This window comes from Meriones unguiculatus, chromosome 4 (assembly GCF_030254825.1).
Source record: "Meriones unguiculatus strain TT.TT164.6M chromosome 4, Bangor_MerUng_6.1, whole genome shotgun sequence".
NCBI classification, from domain to species: Eukaryota; Metazoa; Chordata; class Mammalia; order Rodentia; family Muridae; genus Meriones; species Meriones unguiculatus.
In genome coordinates this window covers 93,225,404-93,236,762 of record NC_083352.1, presented here as the reverse complement: position 1 = coordinate 93,236,762, position 11,359 = coordinate 93,225,404, and the positions used below count along the sequence as shown (strand labels likewise).

The 11,359-nt window shown below is 53.0% G+C and overlaps 1 protein-coding gene across 1 annotated transcript in view; it reads right to left on the bottom strand.

Annotated features, from left to right (window-relative positions):
- Positions 1–4,907: 4,907 nt before the first annotated feature.
- The window catches only part of Fbxw8 (F-box and WD repeat domain containing 8), a 92,172-nt gene continuing 85,720 nt past the window's right edge, over positions 4,908–11,359 (bottom strand). The window contains exons 9-11 of the mRNA XM_021642678.2: positions 8,989–9,162; positions 7,075–7,185; positions 4,908–6,629 (exon numbers count right to left, since the gene is read on the bottom strand). Of these exons, the coding sequence (XP_021498353.1) occupies positions 6,485–6,629; positions 7,075–7,185; positions 8,989–9,162 (430 nt within the window). The 3' untranslated portion in view covers positions 4,908–6,484. The remainder of the gene's footprint in view (positions 6,630–7,074; positions 7,186–8,988; positions 9,163–11,359) is intronic.

Genomic DNA, 11,359 nt, shown 5'->3' with positions numbered 1-11,359 from the left:
GCCTGCCATCCCCTCCGTCCCTCACATCCCTTAAAGGAGCTTGGTCCTTGGTGAGGTAAGACTGATTCTGAGGAGCAGGCAGAGACTGGTGAGGAAGGCAGGCCCCATGCCCTGTCTGCTGGTCCTAGTGTACCATCTGTTACCTCCTTGAAGGATCGGGCATCCACCTGCGGTCTCCACCCAGGGGAAGCCAGGAGGAGTCTGCCTGTCTGGGCGGGTTTCCAGAAGACCTGGAACGTAGGTAACAGGCTTTTCTCAGCACCACCATAGCTGGCTGGATGCTGGCGCCTGCTCCTGTTGGTGGGCGCCTGCAGCCGGGGCTGCCACGGCTTCTCCTGACAGCACGGGCCCCAGCTCTGAGCCCAGGACACTCCAGCCCCTAACGTAGGCATTAGTGGAAACCAAGATGGATGTCTATTAGAGGTAAGCAGCTTTGGGCAGCAGCTCAGCTTGTCACTGCTCATTTCAGGGTGGGCGGGGGTGGGGTGGGGCTGGTAGAGCTAAAGTATGGCCATTGTGTGACCGTGGGGCAGTCTCCTCACAGCTCGTGTTTGCTCTCCAGGTCTCTGTCAGCTGCTGCCCTCATGATGCTTTGTTCTCTCCTCTGACACTGGGAGGTGTCTTTCTAGATCCTAGAAAGTTCTCTGGGTAACTGGCAGCTACTGCTGTTTGCATGCTTAGTTGTTTCAAGTTTCTAGTCTCAACACTGAGCATGCTTCATCGCATTTGTGTAGTCTCAGGCCCTAAGGGCCACGGGGGTTGGGGGGGCAGTCATGGTGTATCTTCATCCATGCTTTGCCATGTTTCCCTTCCACGCCCTTGGCATGCATGTGTAGGTGGATGTGGCAATAGACATTTTTTCTTCAAGCACTATTATTGTTGTTTATGTGTATACACACGTGTGCGTGGCAGTACATGTTGGCTAGCGGGGGGGGTCAGATCCTTTGGGGTTAGGGGTGCTTGTCATAAGGGCACCTGGCTTGTTCTGTGGGTGTCTGGCAGTGGTGGGATCGATTTCTGATACCACTCCCAAGATCCAAACTCTCATTCTTATAAATTGCATAGCAAGTGTTCTTAACCAACTAGCCAGCTCTCCAGCACACACACACACATTTTAAGTTATCATTAGTGTGTGAGCATGGATGTATGTGTGGAGCATGATGTATGTGTGGAGGTCAGAGGACAACTTTTGGGTGTCAGTTCTTGTCTCCCATCATGCGGAGGCAGGGCCTCTCCCAACGTCTGCTGTGAACTCCAGGTCAGCTGGCTCGAGGGCTTCTGGCAACTGTCCTGTCTCTGCTTCCCATCTCACAGAGCTCCTGGATTACAGATGTGGGCCACACATTCAGCTTTGAAAAAAAAAATGTATATGCTTGTGTGGGTGTCCGAAACCAAGAGTGCATCACACCCCCTGGAGCTGGAGTTCCAAGTAGCTGTGAGCTGCCCAAAGTGGGTGCTGAGAACAGAACTCTGTCTTTTCAGCCCTGCATCCAGCTCTTTTTCTCATGGGTTCTTGGGATCAAACTCAAGCTGTCAGGCTCTTTCAGCAAATGCTGTCCCTCCTAAGCCGCCCTGCTGGCCTGGCACATGCATCTTAGTTCCGCTGATTTGGTAAAATAATGTTGTCCGCCGTTAGCGCTGCCCAGGGGACAGTGACTCATGCCCGAACAAACAACACTGTTGCCAGAACAGGACAAACTGTTCTGGTCTTGGTGGAGACCCCCGCAGCCTCTTCTCTGTCCGTGGGTGCTTGTCACGGCTGATGGCAGGCTGTCTCCATGGAGATGTTCCAGATTCAGTGGCTTCTTCTATGGGTCCCTTCCATGCTGCTGTCCCCAAGCAGCTTGTCGGAGGTGGTTCTAAGTGGTGGATGGGTCTTCTCATCAACAGGTGTTTCTATATTTAATGTGCACAAAACGGGGGAAGGTAACTTGACAACATAAGGGAGTTCTGGGCAACTGCTGGGATGAGGTTCAAATTAGCGCTTCGTAATTAAAAAGCAAAACCCTATGTGGTCAATTATAGGGGTGTGCAGAGACTGCCTGGAGGATGTGGTAGGGTGGCTCTGTGTGCAGTGTATGTTCCTCTGTGCGTGTGTGGGTAGACTGGTTACTATGTCAAACTCCCAAGGAAAGGGAGGAGCCCGGGGGTTGGGGGATGGTGTCTGCAGGTGTTCTGAGTAAGCACTTGGCCCGATGGGTCTGTGATGGATGCTGGACTGCAGGGCCACCCATAGCACCCACTCATCTCTGGACTGCTGAGGACAGAGGTCTGAAGGCACTGAAGGGGCTGTGCTTCCGAATGCAGGCCTCAGTCTGGCAGAGGCCCTGACAAAGCAGCAGGCAGGAGCAGATGCAGGGCTCCCACCTCCCCGCTCAGAGCCAAGCAAGTCAGCTTTGAGGAGAACCCCGCCAAGGTGCCCCCTACAACTTGGGGGCCTCCTGGCTTCTGGGTTTCGGCCAGCAGGTCAGCATGGAGGTATCATGCATGAAGCGTCCAAAGGTTGCCTTCCTGAGCTTCCCAGTGCTCCCCGCCATGGTGAGTGAGGGGAGCTGGGGGCTCAGTGAGTGGGCAGCCATCACGATGGTGTCTCCCGGGCGTGGTACCCCGAGACTCTCCCCGTTTGTCTCAGTTGTGTTTTTCCCAACAAAGGCAGTTCATGAATGTAAAATGTTTTCATAAATAATGGATCGCCTTCCCTCAGCCGGTGCCTGGAGTTCTAGCTGGGACGATGCTGCGATGGACGCACATCAAACGTGCCCACTTGTGCAACCCGCTGAGGGCCTGCTAATGTCTTTGAAGCTCTGGGCACGGCTAATCCAAACAGCTAATTAAAATGAGATTGACTCTCTGGGAGCACAGTCCTCCAGGCCCAGAAGCAGGCTCATTTGTTCACAACGGCTGGGACCAAGCGAGGCCAGGCCCCATTCCTGCTGTAGAACTCAACTGGAGTACTTGAGCACACTCCGCAGCAAGCAGGCAGGGGAAGGACTGAACTGCTCAGCTGCTCCCATGAAGTGCAGGCTAATTCTTTAGTACTCCATGGGATTTCTGGCCTTGGAGCAACAGTACCCTGTCCCTGTGTGATCATGAGGCAGATGCGGTGCCTCCATCAGCAGCGTGAGGCAGGGTTTGTGCTGAGACTGGAGGACAGGTGAGTCCATGCACTCCATCGGGCACACTGGCTGCTGACGGGCATCAGACCAAAGCCAACAGAGCCAGGTCCTCAGCAGCTGGGTGGAGGTCAGGAGCGCTCTCAATATTCTTTTCCCCCACCTCCAGACAGGGTTTCTCTGTGTAGACCAGGCTGACCTCGAACTCACAGAGATCTACCTGCCTCTGCTCCTCCCTCCCCCCCGTGCTGGAATTAAAGGTGTGCACCACCACACCTGGCCACCCTCTCTATATTCTACAGCAGTCAAGTGAAAGTGGGATCTAGCCCTACATTACTCTGCTACCAATATTTATTTCTAGAGATATAGATGTACCCTCCCAACTCTATCTTAGCTTCCTGGGTGCTGGAATAACAAGGGGGAGTCACTGTGCTCTACATATAAAGCTGCTTTTATTATTAAGTTTGGTGTTGGTTAAGGCTAATGTTTAATCTGGTAGGTTTCCCAGAGGGCTGTGTGATAACCTCACAGAAATGGCTTGATGGATACCTACAGCCTAGTGACACACAAATTATGGGTAAGGGACAGAGCAAGATCAGAGTAGCCTGCAATTCTGATCCCTTGGAAAGCAGGTTCTTCGAGATTTGAACAAAGCCACTCTGTTAGGCTCCAGTTTACACTCCTGTGTGCTGTGCTAATGGGAGAGGGCAAGCCCTCAGTTCTGACGCTGGATCCCATCCTGACCAGTCTGCAGTTGACGAGGCCAAGTTCCACTGTGCTGGAAGTGGCCCAAGTGGGTGGATGGAGAGGCAGAAATGCAAGTCACCTTGAGGGTTTGGCAAACACCTGCCATAAAGGCTGTCCTTGCATGCTGTGACCTTGAGGGAGCCAGGGCCGGAACCAGGCCACTCCCACTGGCATCGAGGGACCTTTGTCTCTTCACCATGAGCTAGACAAATGCCTGGACAAACATTTGGTGCAGGAACACAGCCATAGGGGGGCTCGGAACTCTGGCTAGGGCAGGGTGGCAACACGGTGATGTCAAGCCTGCAAGGGCCCCTGCAGTGGGTGTGAGAGGGCATTTGCCCTAGCAAGGATAGCTGCCACAGCTCAGGCTCAGCTGGGCACAGGCTGCGGTTCCTCTCCTTTCCAGGGTGACGTTCCCTAGTGCACAGCAGTGGGCAGCATCGGAGGCTGAACACAGGCTGGTGTGAGAAGGGAGCCTGCCACCGCACACAAGGCAGTGCTGGCCAAGTCGCTGCGGGCCTGCTGCAGTAGCCAGGTAACCATCTGGCCTGGCTGTGTGGGATGCATGGCCACAATGCCATGGTCTGTGCCATCTGCTGCTTCAAGCAAGAGCTCGTGGGTGTCCCTGTTTGAGCCACTGTCATGTGGAAGTTATCTGAAAGCCCCTCCCCAGGGGAGTCCGTTCTCAACGCCATGTGAAGGTGCTGCTGCCATGTGTCATACAGCAAGTGGACTGGGGCATGCCACCCTCTCGTGAAGGGGCTGTGAGCTTAGGGTGGGAACCAAGGGCTTGATCCAGAAGAACCCAAACCCCACTGCTGAGGAAGGTTGGTCATTCTGTTGCTCAGCTGATGGGAACTGCTTGTGGCCTGCATGGACAAAGCCTAGCCAAAGATGACCACACTTTCCCCCAGGTCCTGTCCTTTGTGCCCCATTCTCCCAGCTGTGGGCCATAAACCAGATCTACAATTGCTGACGGAAGACTTAAAGAGGGACCAGGGATCAGCACTGTGCACCCTTACAGGAGCAGCAAACAACAAGGCCGTAGTCAGTCCAGAACCTTTAATAACAGTAGATGTGGCCGATTAAGGCACAAAGGTGAGCTGCAGATGTGCGGCCACCTCTGGCTCCCACGGGTGTGTCCTGGTGTCTTCTGGTTTTAGAGGCAGCACAGGGAGCTAACGGAGACCACTTCTCCTCCACCCTATGAGCAGGTGCAGTGGCAGCAGCCTCGGGAGCCAGTGGAGACAGATCTCGGGGTAGATCTGCTGCTCTTGGGGGGAGGAGCATCTTTCAGCAGAGAACACCCACAGAGCTGCTGTGTGAAAGACTAGGTCCCTAGGCATCCCTTCTTGAAACCGGTGCTTTTCCTAAGGGGGGGGGGAGGACAGATGGTTGAAACTGTCTTCACTCTAGTCACCTCTGCATCTGCTCTTCAGTGGCCTTTCACGGCTGCACAGCCTGGAAGGGAGCTGACCTGAACAGCCAACTTGTCTGACAGAACTTTCTCCAGTGGCCCACCTGCAGGACTGGGAAAGCTTGAGTGAAGACCCAGCAAGACCAGGCCAGCAGGGGGTACCAGCCCAGCAAGAGGTGAGCTGCCATCTGGGTGGTTCAAAGTCCTTTCCCTGGGGGGGCTCTGTAAGGAGAATGGGCTTGCTTCTGTACTCTTGTCCAGCTAGACAATGGACTTATTCTTTCATGCCACAAAACCACATATTGGTTGGAGGTGTGGCTTGGTGGCAGAGCACTTGCCTAGCACACACACGAGGCCCCAGGTTCCATCCCTGCACTGGGAAACAGGTCACCAAGGCCCAGTGAGCACCCTGCTTCTATGCTGTCTGGGCTGCTCTCAATATTACGCCAGCCTAGAGGGGTCAGTCTCTTCCCACCGAAGGTGTAGACCGAATGTGGAGTTACCTGGCCCACCTGTTAACTCTGCTGCCTTTTGAGCTGGTATTTGCCGGGACAGGGACTCTCCCTCTGTACAGGCCTGTTAGGTGCCTGGTCTCCTGGCTACTGTGTGTGGAGCTGCCCGTGACACTCTGAAGGTGGGCGGGTGAGCTGTAGCCACTGAGTGAAGACATGCCACCAGCCAGGCTCAGAGACTGAGCTCCCACCCTCATCCCTGTGGGGTGGCCCTTTCCCTCTCTACAGAAAGATGGCTGTTCCCTTTGTAGCACTTGTACTAGACAGAACAGCCAGTGAAATGAAGAGTCCTCACACAGGTGAGGGTAGGGTCAAGAGACTACTCGGAGCTAGGGATCAGACTGGTGGTGAGTGCTTGCTTCTATCCTTAGCACCACCCAGGAGACAGTGGAGGTGAAGGCCCTGCGTCCCTAGCGTGGGGAAGGAGGGAGGAGTGTCACTGCTGCCACAGGCTGAGGAGGAGGTGCCACTGCAAAGGTTAACTCTGAGTCATAAGTGAATCTCCTTAGGAGGGAGGAGGAGAGAGGGTCTGTAGGTGGCTGCAGAGACAGCAAGGCTGTATGGCCACAGGCACACCTCAGGAGGGGGTGGGTGGGGAGGTCACTGCCCCCAAACTTCCACTGTGTGCTACAGAGCTTCCTTACAGCTCTAACATTTGTAAAAGTAGCCCTTCCCACCTCTTCGTGAGTGAGGCCCTAAGCACTGTCATAGGGGAAAGACAGTGCTAGGTCATAGCTGTACCCAGCCATGGTGCCACAGGCTGAGCGGAAGACAGGAAGAGGGCTCTGAAAGGCCAGCTGGTCAACGGCAAACTCATAGGCATGGATCAGGCCTCGATGTCTAGAGGAAGCAGAGATAAGCATGGTCAGCTCGGCAGCTGTGGCAAGAGTCACACACAATCTAGGCTACGCCTCCACTGTGAGAGTGTGTGCTCTGAGCCCACAGTATGTCAGAGATGCAGAACCCATGACTGAGGCAAGCAGGGAGGCCCAGAAGACAATGTTTATGAAGAGGTATCTGACGGGACCTCAGTGTAGAGAGTGCCTTGCTGCTGAGTTGACATTGTGCCCCTGCTCTGCCACAGATGCCAAAAGCAGGCGCAGAACACTGCAGACACTCAGTACATACTCATGGTCTACAGCAGCCACTGTGTTCCAAATTTCTGCAAAAAGCAGGGCTCATAGCTGTGATACCCCGAGAGGACTACAGGGTTGGGGGTGGAACAGGGAACCACACTAAGGTACTTCTCAGGGAGTGCACAAGCCTAGCCCAAGCCCTCACTGACCTCCTGTGACAGGAAAAGTTGTCCAGGTCGGAGTTGCGCACCACCTTCTCGTAGGGTACGTTGGCAGTGATCAAGCTGTGGCTATTGAAAGAGACGTGGCGCACAGGGTGCCTGTAGCAATGGGGAATAGCACTGTAAGGCCAGAGTGCAGCCTGCTCCGGCTGTGCACAGCAGAACCCTCTAGGCATACTTTCTACTGTGGAAAGGAACTGGGGCCCAGCCTCAGCTCCCAAAGCAGGCAGGAAAAGGCCTTTTTCTCTGGTGCCATTTTCAAACACACCTGCACCCTTTACACATTCGACTGCTTCAACACCAAGTTGATGTGTTTGGGATATAAGGACATTCAACTTGAAACAAACCTGCAATACGGCATAGCAATCTGACAAGCCGCACGGGTGAGGCCCAGTCCTGAAGTGATGGCCAAAACTGACAGCCCCTGTACCTGCTGAGGTCATACTGTGAGCTAGGGGACAAAAGAATGCAACCTCCTGCAGGGGGGCAGGGTTTGCCCTCAGAGGCTCCACACTAGCAGGAAGGTAAGGTGCCCACCTCTGCAGTAAAGAGGAGGTCCACACCACACTATGTGGGGCTGGCTGAGGCCACCAGGAAGGAAGGAGGCCTGTGGCAAGACCAGGCCTTTAGGGTGAAGTGCAAAAAGGAGAGGAACTTGGTGAGGGAAGGCAGGCTGAGGATGTGTAGTCAGAGAGAGCAGCTTGACTAACGCTTTGGAGAAGGCCAGAGAAGGCTCCAAGGGTGGGGTAAAAATGCCCTGGGATGCTGAGCAGGGATGTGAAGGCACAGAGGCTCATATCATGAGGGACCTCACTTCCCTGGGCCTCTCAAGTGCTTACAAGGTGTGGGGCAGCCTGTTCATGTCACTGTAGAAGCCCAGAGAGGCTGGCACAGTCCTGGAGGCGCAGAGAACCAACTTTCAGTAGGTACTGGCTATCTTGAAATTCAGGCAAATGCTGAGTCCAGTGTGGGAGTTTGAGCTGTGTTTTGGCACCACCTGGTGGCATCATAGTATGTCACCATTAAAGTTAAGGATGGGCAGCCAGTGTAATACCACTGGGGTTCTGATCTAATAAAAGCCCATGGGCAAAGTATTCACTACCTTACAGGCCAAGAAAGACACCAGTTTTACTCTGCTACTTTTCTGGGTATTTGCAAAGCCATCGACTTTGCTCTGAAATAAAGGCAGGGCTGCCTTGATTTTGCATCGGGGTGGGAGAGTTGCATCTGTTATGATCTCAAGCTGGGCACCACATCCACTAGCTACAGAGGAGCCTGAGCTCAGCTAGAGAAAACTCCAGGCAGTCTCCCCGCTGAAGGTATATGGGCTAGGTGGGAACTCTAGGTTGCCTCTACATCCAAAACTGAGGTAGGCTCCCATGAACCATTTTACCAGTAGGTCTCAGAAGACCCTGGCCTGTGCTCGGCAAAGGATCCTCTTCTCAACACTCCTGCTCAAGGTGAGAGGAGCTCCCCTTGGCTGATGCTCCCCCTGGGCCCCTCATCATGAAGGGAGGCACAAGCTACATAGACCACACTTGGATACACCGAGTCTCACACACGGGGGACCAGTGCCAAGCATCCACGTGCACACTGGAAATCAGTCTCCCCAAGCTGGCTTCTTGGTTTCCCTGGTAATTACGATGAAGGGATTCACAGAGACCAGTGCAACAGCTGTGAAGACTTCACCACATCCTAAGAAGTGCGATGCTCTCTGAGAGCCGTAGTACTCAGGTCAATACAGTGGGGAATGGAGAGGCGCTCAAGTCTCCAGATTGGTGTCTTTCCAGGCCTTGGTCTCCTTTCCTGCAAAGCTGCTTTCAGGAAGGCGGCAGAGAGGGCACAGGAAGCCTGGGAACCACTCCAGCACCCACAGTCTGCACACACCAGGAGCCAGCTTACCTGGAGTGCACCTCCCACAGCTTCTGGTTCATGCGGTAATCCCAGACACACACCAGCCCCTCCTCGCCTCCACTGACAATCTTCCAGTCATCCATCTGGACTGCAGACACCCCTAGCCGATGGGCAGCCAGCGACAGTGCAATTCTATCACTGCGGAGGTCATGGAGCCTCACTCTGGAAGATGAAGGAAGAGCACCAGGAGGAGAGGGGTTACTGAGGAAGGCTGCATCACCAGCACTGCAGTCTCTGCAGCATTCCTGTGGGGGTTCCTCTGCAATACAAGAGAGAGCTTTGTCTTGTGATCAGAAACAGATCTGCTGAAAAGCCACAGCAAGAGAGAGATAAGCATGTGCTGTGTAAGACTCTACACTCTCTGCTTTCAGGGTCCTGGGGAATTAGTTTAACCTTGAGATTATGCTTCACTCACTCTCAAAGCTATGGGGACCTAACCTTCTTTTACAGACAGAGTATTTTATGGATTTTATAATTCTATTTCCAAAGAGTCTCTATTACCTCTTCAGGTTTCCTGAGTCTCTATAACTTACCCAGGTTTTCTGCTTGACTTCATTTTTTTTTTTTTAATCTCCAAAACTGCAAATTTAGATGAATAAGTGACTTTCTAGGAAAGGACAAAAAAACCAAATAGCTTAAGTGATAAGAAAAAGGTCATTGCCCCTACAAAGAGCAACAGGCAAGGGCTGGCCAGGCATGACTTCTGCTTGAAAACAGCTGTTTGTCTTCCAGAATGAAGACACAGACCCTGAACGTGAACTTTATGAGAAGGCAAGAAGGGGTTGTTGCAGCATGCCAGGCAGCAAGAGCCGCAGCATCACACCGAAAGGAAGTCTCCGGCTTAGTGCTCGTGAGCACTAATCAGAATAAAAAGTACATGCTGCAGACTGTTACTTTGAAAAGTGGGAGCATACAAGGTGGCCTTCAGCAGCCCGAGGGGAAAGAATCACCAGTTAAGGAACGATCATTAGGCTGGCAGGGAAATTAGAGGCAGCACTGAAGACAGCATAGGCTTGAATGACTAGATGGGACTGGCATAATTAACTGTGCCCCACTTCAGGCAACCACAGGACATGCCAACAGTAGAGTCTGGGGCAGACACTCAGATTTCTACCTGCTCCAGGAGCCTGAACCGTGAGCAGGTGTTGTGTGTCTACACTGTGTGCAGACGGACAAGAACTGCTCAGCTGAGACAGTGAGCATGACTGGGGCCAGGGACCAGTCCTCCTTCAATGAGCAGCTGTGTGTGGAGACAGGCAGCCGTCACGGGGCTGCATGGAGGCTTACTGCACCTGCTTTTGGGTTCAGACCACCTGTCCCCTAAGCACAGTTCAGAAGTTAAATGCAGCAGTTCCTTGGGAGGGGAGATGCAACTAGAGCTCCAAAGGAGGTTTTTACTTTATTCCAGACACTACTATCACGCTGTTTACAGATCAGGCCTCACAGGGTGCCAGCTCCCCCTGGTGCAGAAGAATGCACACACCTCATTGGTTTCAGATGGCTTACTTGTTTCTTAGCAAGTGATAAGTAGGTATAATGTGGAACAACAGAAGTTGGATGTGGTGGTACAGGTCTGGAATCCTAGCATCAGGGAGGTGAAGGCAAGAGGACCAAGAGTTCAAGGTAACTCTTGACTACAAGGCTAAAAAATCAAGTTTGAGATCAGCCTAGGGTATAAGAAACTTTGTCATAAAGACAAAACACCACCAACAAACAACAAGCCAACCACATACAGATGATTGCAGTCTTGGGGTGCAGGATCGAGGCCACACGGCAAGATAGTGATGCAGAGTCTCAGGTCTATGGCTACGAGTGACACTCACTCCAAGGCTCCAATGGGGAAGGCTTTCCTGGAAGCATGCACAACCACCTGTCTTCAGCCTCTACAGGCAGAGAGACCCAAGGCTGTTGGGCACCCAAGGAAAGAGTGTCAGGCTGGGACCCTGAAACAGATGGGGGTAGATGCTGACCAACACATGTTGGCTAGTCAGGTCTATCAACAGTCCCTCTGTGAGTGTTTATAGCATAGCTGTTATGGACACACAGGCAAACACGTTTGGTCCATTAGTTCAGAGTTTGCCGTCTGTTTCTTTGCTGTGTTTACAGCAGCATGGTAGCGCCAAACAAGACAACAAATACCAGAGACACAGCAGCTTGGGTTCGCTAGGGAAACAGAAACCAGCCCAAGCAATAAAACAGTTTTCTGACATCTTAGAGACAACTGGCTTCTCGTCTCAGACCAAACTGCACATACTGCAATGCCTTGTCCACTCAAATCATCAAATTCACATTAGGAAGCAGGTATTGGCCCAGAACATCTGACAGCGTGCAGTCCCAACCCAAAATGCAGCATGCCCTG